Raw genomic sequence first — 19,460 nt, forward strand, 5'->3', positions numbered from 1 at the left:
GAACAGGAGGTAGACTAGCTATATCTTTAAAAATGTACTACAACTCTCGCTTGTTAAGGACTCCGACCACGCAACCTTTGAATACCTTGGAGCTAAACTAAAGGCTCAGGGTTCTCCACCAATTCGTCTACATAGTATCTACCATCCTCCTGGTGACCCTCTTCCCTCCGCCGAGGAACTATCCGACCTTCTCACACAATCCTCACTTTCGAACACAAAAAATCTCTTCCTAGGAGACTTTAACCTCCACTGGAATGACACCGAAGACTCCTCAGTTAATCTCTAGAAGATTAGTGAGGAGGTTAACGACCTCAAACAGCTTTGCCATTCTCCAACCCACAACAAAGGGGCCATTCTTGACGCCATCAATGCCAACAATCACTTGGCCTCCCTTGCCAGCATCATCCCCATCGACTGGTCTGACCATCACCTTATTCTGTTCACGATCGCCCATACGGCCCCACCTCCCCCCACAAAAAACATCAAACCCAGGAAATTGACCAGAAACCTTAATCTAATCCCCCTGGCAAACTGGAGTCTAAACTCCAAGCTCAACTTCGTCTCACCCCTCTCTCCCAAAATGTAAAACTCACCGAGCATTTTAATAAATCTGTCATCAAGGTCTTAGACCTAATTGCCCCACCTAAACTAAAAACTCATAGAAATACTCCATCCAAATCATTGTTCAACTCAGAGCTCAACAATGAAAGACACTCTCTTAGACTAACTGAAAGAACTTGGAGGCAACACCCATCCCCCTCCCATCTCGCCCTCCTCCGATCCGCCAGATCCACAAGAAACACATTTTCAATGAAAAGGTATCTTTCTTCTGTACACAACTTGATCGGGTCAAAAATAGACCCAGAGAACTGTTCAAAATTGTTAGAAACCAAACTTCCTCTGCCCCCCAAAGCTGACGGCCTCAACTGAAAGATACTAAGAAATCGCTAGCTTCTTCTCTGAAAAAATCACCAAAATTGAACAATCTTTACTTTTAACTCAGATCCCACCCAACCCCCAATTTTCCTTTGACATTACTTCAAAATCTCCCTCCTTAACAACCCTACCCCCTGATTCCTCCCATCTGCCTCTCGTCGCATCCCCTCCTAAACCCAACTTCCTCAACTCCCAGCTAAAAAACAACGCCTCCTGGCATAACCTCCTCCCCGTAACCGAACCCGAAGTCTTAAACATCATCGCTAAACTAAAACCATCTTCTCACACTAAAGACCCTCTCCCTTCTAACCTTGTCCAAGATCTAAAGCATATCATTGTCCCTTACTGGACTACGATCATCAACTCCTCCCTGGCCACGGGGTGTGTCCCTGTCTTCCTCCAACTTGGACAAATCACCCCCATTCTCAAAAATCCTAATACTGACCCCAACGACCTAAACAATCTCCGCCCTCTCTCTAACCTAACCCTTCTCTCCAAAGCCCTCCAAAAATGTGCCCTGTCCAATTGGAAAAACAGATCAACACTTTCAGCCTACTGGACTCCTTGCAATCCGGCTTCAGAAAAGGCTGCAGTACAATAACTGCCATGCTAAATATTGTCGATGACATTCATCACTCCCTTGACAAGGGCGAGACCTGCCTACTTATTCTCCTCGACCTCTCTGCTGCGCTTGATACAGTTAACCCTGCTGACTTAATTAACACACTCAAAGTTCACTTTGGCCTCAATGGTCCTGTCCTCAAATTGTTCGCCTCCTTTCACCAACACAGAACCCAACAAATCAGAATCTACGACTGCCTCTCAAACCCTACACCTGTCTCACTAGGTGTCCCCCAGAGATTCATTCTCTCTCCCTCTCTCTTCAACCTCTTTATGGAACCCCTTACCCTCATTCTAAAACAAGATGGAATCAACCTACCTCTATGCCGACGACACCCAAATTTACTAGAAGATTAAATCCCACTCTGATGTTCTGCACCTCAACGACACCCTAAGATACAATCCTGGTTCCACTTCATTCATCTTAAACTCAACACTAAAATCATTCTCTTCTCACCTAAAAACAACACGCTCCCTATCCAAACCTGGATCTCTGACCTTGATGCCCTAAACTGTCTGCTCTCCCTATTAAACTCAGTAAAATCTCTCCGAATCACCATTGACAACACCCTATCTCTTAATGCCCACATAAAAAACTCGGCTAAAGGAGCACTCTTCACTCTCCGTCATCTCAAGAAAATTAAACCATTCATTCCTGCTGATGACTTCAAATCGGTTGTCCAATCATTGGTCCTCTCGAGAAGCGACTATGGTAATGCTATCCTCTTAAGAACACCCAAAGTTCACAAGCCCAACTCAAAGCTGTGATCAACCTACCGGCCAGGCTAATCCCAGACTGCAAACGTTTTGACCACATCTCCCCTGGCCTTAAAACCCTCAAATGGCTCCCCGTAGAAGGCAGATCCTCCTACAAGATTGCATGCATTACTCACAAAGCCCTTAATCAAAACACCCCACTGTACCTCTCAAATTAACTCAAGACAGCGGGCCGCTCCTGACCGATGAGAAGCAACAACGCTCTCCTCCTGCTCCCTCCTCTGTTAAAAAAGAATTCCACACAATCTCGCTCCTTCTCTGGAAAGGCCCCAAACATCTGGCATGCCCTCCCTAAAGAACTGCCATGTAACCCCTCCTACTTCAGCTTAAAAAAAGACCTCAAACTGCACCTTCTCAACAAATATTGGGGTCCATAATCCTCGCCTCTGACCCCTCACTCTGCTTCCCCTGTCAGGCTCCCCTCCACTGTCCTATCTCTCTCCTCTCCCTTCCCTTCCTCTTATATATTTCACTTGTGCTTCTCTCCCCCTTCTCCCCCTCGTTACCTTGACCTACTCTTATCCATCCCCGGCCACATTCTCTCTCCATCTTTACTTCTTCTACTTCCCCTTTCTATTTCTCACCCCCCTACCCAAGCCTAATTACCCATTACTCGCTAAAGTTTTTTGATTACCTATTAGACTTATTAATTGTGTAGATAGATCTTTTTTAGTGCATTTCTGTTACCCCAACTGTATTAATCAATTTGTTCTTCTAGTGTAACCGCTCTGAATGCGTTATTATTGAACTCTTGTTTTACCTATGTTCCTTCTACAAACTCCTGTAAAGCGCTCGAAAACCCCCGAATCTAGCCAGTGCTATATAAAACCTTTCAATAAATAAATAAATAATACCCAAGACTAGCCTGGACATCTATAGAAAAGTCAGTGAAGTGCATCCAGATATGTCGCCATAATGCTACACTACATTCAAAGAATTACACAACCACATCTATTGTGAGAATGAATGCCTGTGCACATGGACTGGCAAGAATAGGGGACTGCCACAGTGGGAAGAGGGTTTGAATCCTAAGTGCTTCAAAAGGTACACTGTGCAAAAATGAATAAATACACCAGAAATCAAGGAAGACTGAAATCAAGGGAGCTTCAGATCCCAGCATCCATGATGCACTGATAAAAAGGAAACATATCACCATCACCTGGTGGTGCCTTTGAGGACCCATCTTGTCACTTTTGGAAGTACCGTCAGCACAGGTAAATCAAAATGAAAAATAATCTAGATCCAGCATGAAGCCTGGAAAAGAATTCATGATGAGGAATATGTGGGAATGAGTATACTTTACAAACTGAACAGAGAATAGACAGCCCTGGGAGAACCCCTTCCATCGTTGATGCTTTTGCCATTACTATATCTGGAAATCCCTGGTTAGGAGTACAACCTAAATGGTTAAGATGTATGCAGCCTTCAATACAAAGTCAGTTCAGCCAGAGGTTAAATCAATCGGAGACAAAAATTTGTCAAAGGCAATTCTTTAAGACCAGTGATCATATTTAGGTACTCAGGGTAAGGGCTCAAGTAAATGTTAAAATACTAGTCAAAAAAACTAGTGACTTGCTGTAATCAGATGCAATGAAAAAGGAACAATATAGCCAAAGAACTTTATTCGGTTACTATGCAGAGTAAACCATATAAGCACAGTTCATATATTACACAATTAAAATTCCCTGAACAATTTAAAAGAGAGAACCGCAAGGGTGTCAGATACTTTTAACATAAGCTAAAAACATGTATATATCATATCACAACTGAGTTACGAGATTTAAAAACATTTTTTAAAAAGGCAATAATAGAGGCAATAATAAATTAATTATCCAAAAATTGTAGCGCCAGAAATGCAGGGCGGCATTGTCTCAATCCCAATTTTTTTAGCACTAGTATAATCCATCTTTTTCTAGGGCTAGAGTAAAATTTGCAAAAAAACAATATATGTATAGACGACTGTGCAGAGACATCATCACACGGGCATTTACATAATGTTCTGGACCAATTATTTAGTTCTGGGAAACTTAAAGACCTGTGTAAAATATTGAGTCTAAAACGTGTTAGCAAGAATCTATCGTAGTCACCAATGATTAACAGGATATATGGCTGTATGGTCTCAAAGGCCAAAGTAAGATGATGAGCCTGGACCATTATTTTCTTCATTTCAATTATAATTCTGATTTCACTCAAAAATCGCATACAGCTACTCTTGAGATCCTTTCTGGACACGGTACACATAGCGTGGGGATCGTTATAATATTCTTGATGGCCTAATTGAGATACAAATGTTTTAACATATTCTAGCCATCTTATGGCTCTGTTTTCTCCTGTGGACTTGCCTGGGATTTCTCCGTTCTCCGCCGCTGACACCTGACACCTCCTCTTTGCTGCATTTCCGTCCCCCGCCGCCGCTACTCCCATCTGCGGTCGCGGAGCGGGGACGAGACTACATTACCCACAACCCTTAGCGGCAGGGAAGCCGCTGACGCCGTTTTCGCGCCAGGAGGCGCACAAAAGACCACCGCGACCCCCGCGTCGCGGGACCGCGCCGGGCTAAGCCCGGGCAAAGGGCGGGCCGTCTGTGGCCGTCAGGGGCAGGAAGAGGCTGGGCCGGGCCTATTCTCTGAGAGCTGCCTAACGTTACAAAAGGTACTTTGCATCCAGTTATATATTGTGCCTACTTTACTTCTATTGCTTCGTGTGTGACTACTTATCGTGCAACACTATTTGTCTCGCGTATTATTACCATCTCGAGATGATTAATCAAAACATCTAAAATGCCAACACGATGTATGAAGAGTAGAGCTTCACTGGGTGGTTCTGTGCGCGGCACCTTGGACAATTTTATTACTAGGGCGGCTTCAGTTCTTGAACAAGAGATTGCCATGGTAGAGAGACGCCTATCGGCTGAACATGTTCAAAACAAATGCTCTTCTCTTGGACTGATCCAACTTGCTGTTTCCCCAAACCCCATATTATCTGTTCCCTGTTGAATACATGATCCTCCAAGCGAATCTGGGATCCTTTCACCTGCACCTGACTCCATACCTTTGACACAATCCTGTATTCACCCATTATCGCCTACTTCTAAATTCTCTAAACCCTACTCTAACCCTTCTTCTGATTGTATATCATTAGTTTCATCGCCCTTTAGGCCCACCGACACAAATCCCCAAAAGAAGAAGGGTACAAGAACTACCACTATTGCTCCTCCCCCCCTGAAAAAAAGAAAGAGAGGAGCCAAGAACAGTAACAAGAACAGTATACCTGCTAATAATAAGTCTAACCAAACGGGATATAAAGCTACTGACTGTCCTTCCCCTGCTAAACAGACAAATGGTCCTGATATTCAGGCATGCCTTTGTAATCATGACCTAATAAAGAACAAATTTATGGATCGATTAGAATCACTAGTCAAATCACTTGTCCTTCCTGTACTGGAAAGAATAAAGGGCTTGTCAAAACAATTAGAATCAATAGAGAAGTTGACGCAAAAAAACACTGACCAACTGAAAGACCTAATGCTTAATACAACGGTACCTTTAAAAAGCCCTACTAATCTTAACTCATCTTTAATAACTAAAGATAGACAAATAAACAGAGGCAAATAAAAAATTACCAACTTCGGTAAGCCACAAACATCCGACGCCAACCATAAAAAGGAACAGAGAAACAGCACAAGGTCAGATTACCGACAACCCAAAATTAGTGATTCAGAACACAAATCATGTAATGTATCTGCTGGTATCGCCACGAGACCTAATGAGGGTTTCAATTGCAATCATATAGACTTACTCTCAGAAGCGGTCCCTTACGTCGTAGTTTTAACAGGAGTCCTGGCCCTAGACACAGGAAAAAAAGGAGGGCTACTATGACTTGAAAAATAAGACGATGTACTGGCTGAGACAGAACAGGCCTCTACCTCCAAATATTAATGGGGAAATCCTGAACGTCCGCAGACTAGGTTGGGTCGGCCCACGGCCGAAAGAAATTAAAGGTGACGTGACCATTGTTAACTTTAGAGATCACAGAGCAACCAGGTATATAACTAACTGGTTCCAATGCCAAGACCAAAGTTCCATTAGAACTCATGACCTGACCTATTTCTACCCACAGTCACTAGCTAGAAACTTAACACAGCCCAACATTTTTTCATGGGCCCAAGTAAGGTCCTCCAATTTTAGCATTTTAACATCCAACCGTTTTTCTCCCCTTAGAGGGTTAGAGGACGTCGATTGACTTTCTCTAAAAGATTTCAATCAGGGCACCTTTCACGGTCTAAGGAGCGGACAAGCACATGGTGATCCCCCTTACCCTGTACTGCTTTAGTTATTAAGCAACCATTTTCTTTAGTACAAAATACCGATTTGCAGTTAAGGGATGAAATATTGGAATCGCCGACACTCGCTCCAAACTTTAAAATTACTCCTGACACAGAGCCCAACAAACTAAAAATTGCGATCGCTTTTTGGAACGTGGCTGGTCTACGCTCCAAATTAGAGAACGACGTTTGGACCAATTTTATTTCAAATTTTAACATCCTCTGCTTACAGGAGACTTGGCTGACAACAGCGACCCATCTGAATGGTTATAGAACATATTTTTCACCCGCCCAACACTCTAACTTTGGCCGGGCTAAAGGAGGATTAACTATTTATATATCAAATCTGATTAAGTTAGAAAAGATAAAGGTCATAAAGCTTGACCCTAACTTTCAGCTCCTTAGCCTGACACCAAACCCTAGGGACCTTTTCCTTTTGGTCAATTACTATAACAATCTATCTGAATCGGACGCAATGGAAAAAATTAATTCAATTTTTTCCTTAATATTATCTATTATTAAGAAATCATCCAGAGAAGTGACCATCATATGGGGTGGTGATTTCAATCAGACTCTTTGTGGTGCTCCTAACGCCTTTTTATGTGGCCTAAATGATGAGGATGATAACCCCATCCCACATTTTTCCCACTCAGCTTTAGGAAGCTCACTAAAAGAAATAATTTTTAATTTAGATCTGAGAATCGCAAATAAACCAGCTAATGGAAACATAATGCTGGCCCCCACCTTCCATGGCAGGGGATGCAATTCTACTATTGATTTCATCCTGCTAAATGGCTCAATCATGAAGGAAACTACCTTTAACATCAATCAGATAGTTTTGAGCGACCACTACCCTCTTAGTATAACTTTTTTCTCTCCACTACGCCCGCTCCTAAAATCCCTAGCGTTCTCGATCAGAATTAGCTAGAATTAATGGCTATTCTCTTAAGTGGGCTTGAGCTGACCCAATAGAAATTGTTAACACAGTGGTCACCGAAGCATACTTACCTGTAATGAAATGCCTGGACCAGACTACTTCAGACGATGATGTCATCACTAACTTTGGCACAGTAATACAAACCATAAAAAAAGCGCTAATGGTAAAAAAGAATAGCGCCAAGAAGAACAGACAGGGCTGGTTTAATCACACGTGCACTGTAGCCTATACTAAATTAAAACTTGCTTTACACAAGTCGGCTAGGGATCGGGCAGAAATATCAAAGCTAAGGAGGGCATACAATATCGCTATTAAGGAACGGAAATTGGAATTAAAAAGACAACTCTGGGACCAATTACATGAGAGCTGTCTCAGCAACAATAATGTTGTTTTTTGGAAGGTAGTAAAAAGACCTTTCTTAAATGATAAGGGTAGTCTTCCAAGTATAGAGGTCGCAATAGATGAAAGGGAATGGGTAGAGCATTTTTCACAAATTTTTAAACTAAACGCCCCTAGAGATAACGACTCTTCTTATCACCACCCTCCGACTTTACCTATTGACATGCCTATTACATGCGACCAAGTTGAAAGGGCTCTAAATGCAAGTAAGAAAGGGAAGGCCCCGGGCCCTGATGGCGTCCCCATAGACTTCTTTAAAGCGCATCCCGAGCTCTGGATTCCTTTTTTGACCAGGGTTTTTAATGCGCTGTCTTCCATCGGCATCCCTGAATCCTGGAAGCAATCCATATTAGTCCCTATCTTCAAGAAAGGGGATAGGAACCTACCCTCCTGCTACCGACCCATCTCCCTATTGGATTCCACGGGAAAAATGATGGGCCGGATATTACTCGATCGTTTACAGGAGAGGGTAACGGAAAATAACATCCTATCGGACTTACAATATGGGTTCCGCGAAGGTATGGGGACCATAGACCAAGCCCTAAATTTATCATTATTAATTGATAAATACGTTAACATCAAAGCTGGAGCCTTATATATGGTCTATGTAGATCTATCAGCTGCATTTGATTGCGTCAGTCATTCCAAACTCTGGCCCATCCTATTAGATCTAGGGGTGGAACAGATCGTAGTAACCTATATTAGGGAACTATATGCCGACGCATCAGCCAGAGTAAGGTATGGTACCAGTGGAGAACTCACAGTGTCGTTTGGAGTGGAAAAGGGCGTAAGACAAGGTTGTGTCCTGGCTCCATTTCTATTCACCCTCTATACTAATGGCCTGGAGAGGGAGATGTTGAAAGGAGCTCAGGACCTTCCTATGGTAGCAAACCGCCGCGTACCAGCCCTTTTGTACGCCGACGATGCGGTGATACTGGCTCGCACACCCAACGAACTCCAGAGGGCCCTAAATAGCTATGTATCATTTATGACCACCCTAGACCTTAAAGATAATGTTGGGAAAACTTTTGTTATGAAGGCGGGCGTTGGCAGGAAAAGTAAAACTAGGCCCATCTATCTGAATAACGAAAGACTATTAACCACTGACTAGTATCCTTATCTCGGTGTCATGATCGATGAAAAACTTAGCTGGAAACCGGCAGTCGAAGCAAGAAAATTGCAATTTGCAAGAACCACCTCCGCACTTATAAATTTCTCAAGGAAAATAGGGAAAAAATCGCCTGCAGAGATGGTTAAAATCTATAAAGCCAAATGCCTTTCAGTAGCTCTATATGGAGCAGGTGTATGGGGACACGCAGCCGTGGGTCCTATCCAAATAGTAGAGAATGGCTTTTTGAAATATCTTCTTGCTCTACCTACTACAGCTGCCAATTATCCCTGCCATGTGGAACTGGGTCTTCCGTATGCGATAGACCAGGTGAGAATCCAGCCTTTGCTACTATGGCACCGGATTTGGACGTCAGAACAAACAGTCCTTACTCAACAAATTATCCAAGACTGTAAGGGCCTAGACAACGCACACAGATCTAGGTGGTTAGTCTATGTCAAAAATGTTCTAACTGATCTTGGGTTGGAAAAATATTATAATGATCCTACCCAGATTCAAGAGTTAACAAGAAAGGTTTTCCACAAACTTTGTTTTAACCATCTTGAAGACCTTAGACTGAACTCAGAGGTTATGAAACAAACAACCAGACACAGTCTAGACGGTATTCGCGATTCAGCCTTACCTGACTTATAATATAACTTCATACGAGCTGTTTTTTTAGTCAGGTTTAGACTGAACCTCTTTCATCGTTTGGTGACTTTCCCGTTGAAGAATAACTGGGCTAAGACATTGCCACTCTGCCCCTGTGATGGGAGATCATCTCAGTCCACAGCCCATACTATTCTTTTTTGTAAATATTACATGGATCAACGGAGGAATCTATTAATCCCCCTACTAAAGCGTCGGGGCTTTCGTACCTGTCGCCCAGCTTTACTTTTTCTACAGTCACTTGAAGGGGAGGAGATGGTTTACATTGTTTCTAACCTCTTACAGTATATTATGCGACATAGACTGAATCTAGGGTAATTTAATATATTTTATCATTGTCAAATTGATTATAACATACCCTTTTTAAACTTGATATTTCCTTGCACTGTCACCTTAATCAATCAGATGGAAAGTACTGTTATCATTCATGTCTGTGATGTATTTTAAATTTACAGGTTTTTTAACGAGGAATTTTATAATGTATTTGTTCCAATTGTATCTTTCATGGCCTTTTTTCTGAAAAGCCGGATAAAGAAATATTGAATTGAACATATTCTAGCCATCTTATGTGCTTAACTCCATCGATCTGTTTGGAATCACAAGGACAGTGAGGAACTAGAGTAGGTAGTTCGCTTCCCCGAGGGATATGTAATGACGTACTGTCCGGTACTGCCAGGAGGAACCTGAGAAGGAATATGCTACTTACCAGTATGCATCTGTTCTTGGCATGTAGAGCTGCAGATCTACACACTTTTGCATAGATCGCCATCTGGTGTTGGGCCCAGATGTTTGCAGTTTGTTTTTCCTCTTGGAAAGTCTTTGGAAGTCACGAGGTCGGTGACTCCTCCTTTGGCTAGTATTGCGCATGGGCTTCGGCTCCATCCTCAGATTGTTTTTCAACACCAGGGAAAGATAGAGCGTGGTAATAACAGTGAAGAAACCCATGTGTGTTGTATCTAAATAAGATAGACTGGAACAGATACAGGTAGCCGGGGAGGAGGGTGGGTATGTGTAGATCTGCAGCTCTACATGCCAAGAACAGATGCATACTGGTAAGTAGCATATTCTGTTCGAGGCATATGAGCTGCAGATTACACACTTTTGCATAGACTATATAGAAGTTCCCAACCTTAGCGCCGACCACCGGTATCTGTTGCAGTGGTTTGAAATAGTGTTTTTAGTACAGCCTGGCCCACACTAGCTTGTTGTTTGGTTTGCACATCTACACAGTAGTGTTTAGTGAAAGTGTGCGGTGTTGACCATGTAGCTGCTTTGCAGATATCATCTAATGGGATGTTCCCTAGAAAAGCCATAGAAGCCCCTATCTTTCGTGTAGAATGGGCTTTAGAGTGACCGGATTGCGTTCGTTTTGCTTTGTGGTAGCAAATCTGGATGCATTTTACAATCCACCTAGCTATCCCTGATTTTGAGATGGGGTTGCCTTTATGTGGTGGAGAGAAAGAGACAAATAGCTGGTTGGTTTTTCTGAAAGGTTGTGTTCTTTGGATGTAGTAAAGTAAGGCCCTTTTAACATCCAGTGTGTGTAAAGCCCTTTCCGCAACGGTTTGAGGTTGTGAGAAAAAGACTGATAATTCTACCGACTGGTTGAGATGGAAGGGAGAAATGACTTTGGGTAGGAATTTTGGGTTGGTGCGGAGTACAACCTTGTTCTGATGCATTTGGAGAAAAGGTTCCTGTATAGTGAGTGCTTGTATTTCACTAACCCTTCTAAGGGAAGTGATGGCCACTAGAAAAGCTGTTTTCCATGTGAGAAATTGTAGCTCACATTTATGTAATGGTTCAAAAGGCGGTCCCATTAGCCTTGTGAGAACTATATTCAAGTTCCAGACAGGTGAGGGTGGTAGTCTGGGTGGAATTACTCTTTTGAGGCCTTCCATAAACGCTTTGATGGCAGGCACCCTGAAAAGCGATAGGTGCTGCCTGTTCTGTAAGTAAGCAGCAATTGCTGCGAGGTGTAACCGAATGGATGTATATGCTAGGTTACACCTTTGTAGATGGAGCAAGTAACATATGATGTGCTGTATGGACACATTTAGAGGGTTGATTGTGTTGTTATGGCAGTAAACAACAAATCTTTTCCACTTTGCAGCATAGCATGCCCTAGTAGTAGGGCGTCTAGCTTCTCTGATAATATTCATGCAATCAGGGGGAAGGTTAAGGTATCCGAATTCTAGGACCTCAGGAGCCAGATCGCAAGGTTAAGCTGAGCTGGGTCCGGGTGCCTGATCTCTCCATGGTTCTGGGTTAGGAGGCATGGTGAGAGGTGTAACCTTTGGTGTGGTACTACCGAGAGTTCCAGTAGTGTGGTGTACCACGGTTGTCTGGCCCATGTTGGAGCTACCAGGATGAGCGTGAGGGAATGCTGTTGTAGCTTTCGCACCACTAATGGAATTAGTGGGAGAGGTGGAAAAGCGTATGCAAATTTGTCTGACCAGTTCATCCATATCGCATTGCCTTTGGACAATGGGTGTGGATATCTGGCGGCGAAGTTTGGGCATTTTTTGTTTTCGTGGGTGGCAAAGAGGTCTATCTGAGGATGCCCCCACTTCTGAAAGAACGGGTGAAGAACCTGTGGGTGAAGTTCCCATTCGTGGATCTGTTGCGTTTGTCTGCTGAGCAGATCCGCCACGGTGCGGAGCTCGGTGTCGAGGTAGAGGCCGGTTTCTTTTTCGGTGCCGAAGTGTGTTTCTCGGCACCGCTGGCAGGCTGGCTCGAGCCCGAGCCGCCGGAAGGCTTATTAGGCTTCTTCACCGGGCCCTAAGGTGGGGTGTGTGAAGCAGTGTCTTTGGTCTTGCTTAGGCCCAGAGGCGAAGGCGTGACCGAAGCCCTTTTGGGTGTGGGCGCGGGTGCGGGTACAGTACTCATGACCCTCTGCGCCGGGGTGATGTCCTCCACATCCGAGTCGTCGGCTTCGGAAGCACTGACGAGGTCCTCTTCGGTGTGCTGCTGTCCCGGAGCTTCGACGTCGTCCCCGAAGAGGTCGACTGGAACGGAGGTCGAGGAGTGCGCCATGTTTCGTCTGGCCCTTCGATCTCGAATAGTCTTTTTCGATCTGAAAGACTTGCAGGCGGGATAGTCTCGAGCCTCGTGTTCAGGGGAGAGGCAGAGGTTGCACACCTCATGAAGATCGGTGTGGGGAAATTTGGACCCACATCGAGGGCACTTCTTGAATGGAGTTCTTTCCATCAGCCGGGACCGGAGCTTGGATAGGCCCGAAGGCCGCAGTCGACGACTGGAATCGAAAAGAAGGTGATTGAGGAGATCAGGATCTGAACAATACCGCGATGAGCGAGGATTCCGCTTCGATCGTCGAACTGGAAATGTTCTGAACCAGAGCGCGAAGTATTACATCCGAGCCCGATGGCGGAAAAAAACAATCTGAGGATGGAGCCGAAGCTCATGCACAATACGATCCAAGGGAGGAGTCACCGACTTCGTGACTTCCAAAGACTTTCCAAGAGGAAAAACGAACTGCAAACATCCGGGCCCAACACCAGATGGTGATCTATGCAAAAGTGTGTAATCTGCAGCTCATATGCCTCGAACATGAGGTTTTTCCTGACAACGGAATGGCGACAGCCTGAATCCAATAGTGCTTTTACTTGACTACCATCCAATGTCAGACTTACAAAAAACGTGGGTCCGGTCTCTTGGGCATACATTAGGGCTCGGGGCATTTAGCCTACTTCCATGGGTTCTTCTTCCCCTTTCTCTTTCCGCTTTTGACAGTATCTGGCTATGTGTCCCCACTCGCAACAGTTATAACACTGCAGTCTCTGGGCGACTGCGGTCTTGGGTTTGTTATAGCGTATTCGAGGAGGGGGCTCAAAGGGTGGCTTTACAACCTTTTTATCCGGCCGGGGGGGAAGTGTGCCCTTAATCGGTCTCTCGAGTTCCTTAGGAAAGGTACGGGATTGGGCGCTGGCATAAGAGTTGGCCATTTCGATGGCGTGCTCCAAGGACAGCCCCGCTTGTTGTCGAAGCCATCGCTGGGTTCCATAAGGCAAGGCTTCGAGAAACTGCTCAAGATATACCTTGTTCATGACGTCATCCATGGTTGACTCCAGGGGCTTCAGCCACTTGTCGGCTGCGTCCTTAATCTTAAAGAATAGTGTTTTTAGGGTATCTCCCGGTAACCCTCTTTCCTGTCGGAATCTCAGGCGGTGGCTTTCATCGTCAACCCCCAGTCTATCTAGGATGAATTGCTTCAGATGGCCATACGTGGCAGTCCCATCTCTATGAGCCAGCTGATATGCTGCTTGGGCTTCTCCTGACAGAAGGGGGGCCAGGTAAAAGGGTCATCGCTCACCGGGCCACGCACTGGCCCTCGCCGCCCGTTCAAAGTTTAGAAAAAAGAACAGCGGGTCATCACCAGGGACGTATTTCTGAAGCGGGACGACGGCTCCCGGGGGAGTGGCAGTCCGGGTTTGCCCCAAGGCAGCTATAAACTGGGCCTGGCCCTCGGCCAGTGTAGCCAAATTGTCTGAGTGGGTTTGTATAGCTGAGGTGAAGATCGCTCGATCCTGTTCCGCTTGATTGGACTCCTTTTCCATAGCCCACTCGAGCTTTGATTGGCATTCCCTCATTTGGTTAATCAAGGCTTCCATCTTGTTGCGGATGGCAGCTCCTATCTGGCTCGCCACTTGTAGCCTTGCAGAGCATACAAGGAGGGTAGGCCTGAGCAAGAAAGCGGACTCAAGGACTACTGCGTTTACGTCCTTTAATTACAGGTATAAGGGCAGGTAGAAAACAACATGATGAGTACGATGAAGGGATGATCGTGCGTAACGGCTCCGACGTTCCTCTTCTCCCCAGAGTCCCAGGCTCTTCGTCTAGGTCATCAGACTCCGCCCAAAAAGAAAGATGAGAACGGGATTTAGTCGAGTGTCCTCCGGTCTAATTACCGTTAAGGGGAAGGGGAGTGTGGGTATTGCAAAAATGTACCGTCTGTCACCATGTGTAAACCAAAAGATGTAGGAAAGACGGCAACCCTCGTACCTCAGCCAATAGGGAGAGTTAAGGTCACCGCAACACAACGTGACCACCCGCTTGCAGCTACCCGTTCCCTCCTGTGGTGTATAGAAGTCACCGGAGTTTCCTCCGTACCTGTTTTAGCCACGCTTCTTCTGAAGCGTGGCTGGGCAATGAGTGTTGTCATTGGTCTCCTGGCTGCTCTTTGCCAGTCGATACCTCCTCTGGCCGACAACCACTTCTTCTCTCTGTTTCTCTCCCTCTCTCTCTCTCCGCTTCTCCGTCTTCACTCCAGGTTTTCGCGCCGGCGTCTTCCGCATCCACCCTTTTCTCCACCGCCGATTCGTGGGATAGGCTGGCGAAGGCTGACGTCACGGGGGCAAACTCCACCTCCGACGGGTCCGGATCGTCCTTAAAGGGCCCGTCCCTGTGGACGAGAACGACAATCACCTTCCGATCTGGTTCCGTCTGTCCCGTTGACCCCGTGACACCATCCTACTCTCCTTACCATCTTGAACTCATCGAATAGCTCCCCGGTAAGGCCCGTCCGAGCTCCAAGCTAATGTAAAGACTTGTTCCTTAAAATCTCCCATGGTTCATCTGTCCCATTTTCTAGTTCGGGAACGTTGGCCAACACCACTATATACGGCGTGGCAACTGGCGGGAAGTCCAGATATGTTATGTGCCATTCCTCATTAAAGCTTTTAGTGGGCAGAATACACATGAGTGGAGTCATGGCTGGTAGGATGGCAGGTGGAGGAACCCCAGCGTTAACTGTTAAAGTCCGTAGAAATGTGTTGGAAACTCCATGTCCTGTATCATTATGAGTAACCGGGATGGAACTGGTGATATTAGGACTCATTCTATTCGTTTCACAGTCCTGAGTACTCACTTGGATAGATTCGCAGACCTGTCCTTGGGACTGAAGTTTGTCCAGGCATTTGGCTAAAGTTAAATCCATTACACCAAATCTAGATGTCAAACTATTTAAACTTTCTGTAATATACATCTCTAGGGCTTCCAACTTTGCTTTTAACTTTACAACCTCGCTCTGTGTGCGCATATTAGAGCTAAGTATTGATATTTCCCAATTTTCAGATTTATAAGTCGATAAGGGCTTAGCCTTTTTAGAGGCCTTTTTACTTGATTTGAGTGGGTCTTTCTAGACTTTGAGCCTAGTTCCTCAGACGTAGGGGAGCAGATGTCAGGGTTCCTAGGGCGCTTAGTCGGCGGTTGTGTGTCATAATCATGTTCGCTGCCAGATATATGATCAGAGATATTTACCGAGCAGCCATTTATGCCCAAAATACTTCTATGTGCATCTATTGGATTGGTAGAGCTAGCACCCACTAATACACCCCCTTCTGTTCCTGGTTTTAATGCCTCTTCGACAGTTATAATCTGCCGCTCGATTGCGCCCACAGCACCCGTTAAATAATTTAATAGGGACTGACGAGAGTGCTCCCCTGCTTTAACTGATTTTTTGTTCTGGGTACTCACCATTTTTCTCTTTCCCATATTAATGCAAAGTAAAAAGAAGTTTGCAAAAAACACGTTAAATTACAGTACTACTACAATGTATCTGTATCCAAGAATCAAGGAATCAAGATGTCAAATGTTAATACAGCTCACTACACTTTGAGCTTCACTCAGTTTTCCTTCTAGGGAGGAGTCGTGCAAAGCCAGGTGTTTACAGGGTCATTATCCAGTCTTCAATAAGGACCGAATTGGGTGTCTTTACTTTAAAACACAGTACCTTGAATGTGGCAGATGACAGAGTTGTGGCCCAGCCCGGCCTCTGTCGGGCTAAGACGGGCCCGGTCTTGGCCCGGGCATGCCCTGCGCGCGTCCCACGTCCGCTGCCGATGTTTTGAAGCCCCTCCGGGAGTAAAGTGCTGAGTGTTGTAGATGCCCAGGGACACAGAAAAAAGTGCAGTCTCCTCTATTGTGGTCTCCCACGTCGCGGGACCGCCGCCAAGGATTTGTAGCCTCTCCGGGGGCTGGGGGTAAATAAAGTGCTGAGTACGGTAGATGCCCAGGGACACGGACAAAAGTGCTGTCTCCTCTATTGCGGTCTCCCGCATCCCGGGACCACCGCCGATGTTTTGAAGCCCCTCCGGGGGCCGGGGGTAAAGTGCTGAGTGTGGTAGATGCCCAGGGAACCGGACAAAAGTACAGTCTCCTCTATTGCGGTCTCCCGTGTCGAAGGACCGCCGCCGATGTTTTGAAGCCCGTGCGGGGGTAAGGTGCTGAGTGCGGTAGATGCCCAGGGACACGGACAAAAGTGCAGTCTCCTCTATTGCGGAACAATGTAGTCACTATTATAAAATACATTGGAAGCAAAATAAATAGAGAAACTAATCATTTTTCTTCTTCTCATAGAAGAAGATGCTGTTTACACTCGGGTGCTCATAAGAAGAGGACAGTGCAAATAACTGAATCAAGTTTGTACATAGTTCATGGATAAGCAATTATGCGTAAGCGTGGGAAGCAGGAGATCATAATATTCTCGAACTATGGGGGTACACAATATCACACTAGTTATGTATTTTGAATAAATTGAGAACCTAAAATTCTTTTAACTGTCTTTTGTGTCCACGTTGAGGGGATGAGAAAGATACAATGTTTGACAGGAACCACTCATCCCGCACCTCCTACAAGCCACACTACCACGATCAATAGTTTGCAGCATGCATTTAAACCAATTTTTAATACATAAAGGTTTCCAGACTGCGTGAAGTTATAAATCAAGCTCAGACTGACCCAATAACATATCAAAAATATGTAGATTACTTCACAGTCCTGCCATTACATTCAATAAACAAAACATGCATTTGTGAACTGTCCAGTAAAAAATGAAGACAGTTCCTCATTGAAAAAAGGTACCTGTGGAGGTCGGTCTGGTTATCAAACCAATCAGACAACACCCGAAGTGTAAAGAGGGGATATCTCTGATGTAGAACATGAAAGGCCACATTTTCAAAAGTATAGTTGGTCAGAGCAACCTAGGGAAATTTCAGAACAAAGTTTTAAAACATTTAAAAAGACGGGATACATCAAGTACTATTGTTATCTTGTACAAAACGTAATCATTTAAGCTGATGAGATATGTGAAGTCTACATGAACATATACAGAGCACACAATGGTTCCCACAAAAACTATGTTATTGAGAAAATCATTTGAAAGAAAATAATCATTAAAAAAAAAACAACAGACATGGGCAATAATGATCTTCAAAAATCAAAAGTGAAAACAAATGAACTGGGGTATGTGGCACAGAAGAGAAAGAAAACTAAAAGTTGTACAAGTGGAAGCCTCTGTGGCTTGATAATTGTGTATTAATATCAAGTTGATGTCCAAAGCATACTGGGAAGCAGAAAACACTCACTGGTACAATCACAGCAACGAGTTGGCACAGCCCAGCCAAGCAGAAGCTTTAAAACACAACTGTTGCAACTCTACAATGATGGGACATTTTCAGAATCTAAACTGGCCCAAATAGTAAAACCCTTTGGTTTAGGCATTACCATTATTAAATATGTTAGCTTGCTAAGCATATGATAAGTACCTTACAACAATTTGACAGTAAAAGAGACATGCAGTGTTTTCTTTGAAGAATGGCTTAAGTATAATAATTAGACAAGCTGATTAAGTGGATAACATTGTGATTTTGGATTTTGATGATTAGAACCTGAATGCCTTAAGACAACTATCATGGAAAAAAGATTATGGAATCAGTAAAGTACAATGATATAATGTGAATCAAATGGCAGCCTTGCTTTTGAAAAAATGGTTGGGTCAAAGATTTACCGGACCAGAAGAATTCAGATATTTGGATGTGAAAAATACAGTCACACCGATTATCTATTTCTAGCCTAAAATTCATAAAAACTAAGACAAGAATATTCCTTGTAGGCCCATTATTTCGGTCATTGGGATAGCAACAGAAAGAATGTCAGAATACATTGACATTTTCTTTGCACCTTTAGTGTTAAATTTAGCATCTTATATTAAAGATTCAAAAGATATATTGTACAAACAACAGAATATTCCTTAGGGTGAAACCCTATGGTTGATTACTATGGACATAAAGATCCTTTATACTAGCATCAAACATAAAGTTGGCCTACATGCTATAAAATATTTCTTTGGTATGAAATATGCAGGTTTTTATAGCCATACCAGGAGTTTGTAGAATTTGTACTCAATAACAACTACTTCTGTATCAGGACAGCATCAGATTTGCGGGACTGCAATGGTTGCTCCCTCTCATGCCAACCTATTTATGGGTTGGTATGAAAGGGAGCATGCATGAAATGAGTGAGCCCATGAGGGGAATCAACATGTGGCTCTATGGGTCCGATACACAGATTGATTGTATGGGAGGACTCTGAAGACCAATTAGTAGCCTATCACAGTTTTCTGAATACTAATTCAGTGAAAGTAGAGCTAGCCCTGGAATATAGTCAATCAAACATAACATGCTAGACTTGGAACTATATGTTAAGAATAATACTTTCCATTTATGTTCATAATGTAAAAGTAAGGATAGCAACAGCATTTTGCATTTTAGGTTGGGGCATCCCATGAATCAGAAACTGAATATTCAGTTTGGAGAACTAGTTAGACAAAGGGGAAATTGCTCTAGCATGGAGGACTATGTGTTAGAAGAACAGAAGGCTGTGGAGAGGTTGAC

At 44.2% G+C, this 19,460-nt stretch overlaps 1 protein-coding gene across 2 annotated transcripts in view; it reads right to left on the reverse strand.

Moving 5' to 3' along the window:
- Nucleotides 1-19,460, reverse strand: part of REV3L (REV3 like, DNA directed polymerase zeta catalytic subunit) — a 1,079,635-nt gene that overhangs the window by 166,663 nt on the left and 893,512 nt on the right. For both annotated transcript variants that reach the window (XM_085612140.1, XM_085612139.1), the window contains exon 21: nucleotides 17,650-17,768. In XM_085612140.1, coding sequence (XP_085468266.1) covers nucleotides 17,650-17,768 — 119 coding nt within the window. The remainder of the gene's footprint in view (nucleotides 1-17,649; nucleotides 17,769-19,460) is intronic.

The sequence above is a fragment of the Triturus cristatus genome, chromosome 6 (assembly GCF_964204655.1).
Source record: "Triturus cristatus chromosome 6, aTriCri1.1, whole genome shotgun sequence".
Taxonomy (NCBI): Eukaryota; Metazoa; Chordata; class Amphibia; order Caudata; family Salamandridae; genus Triturus; species Triturus cristatus.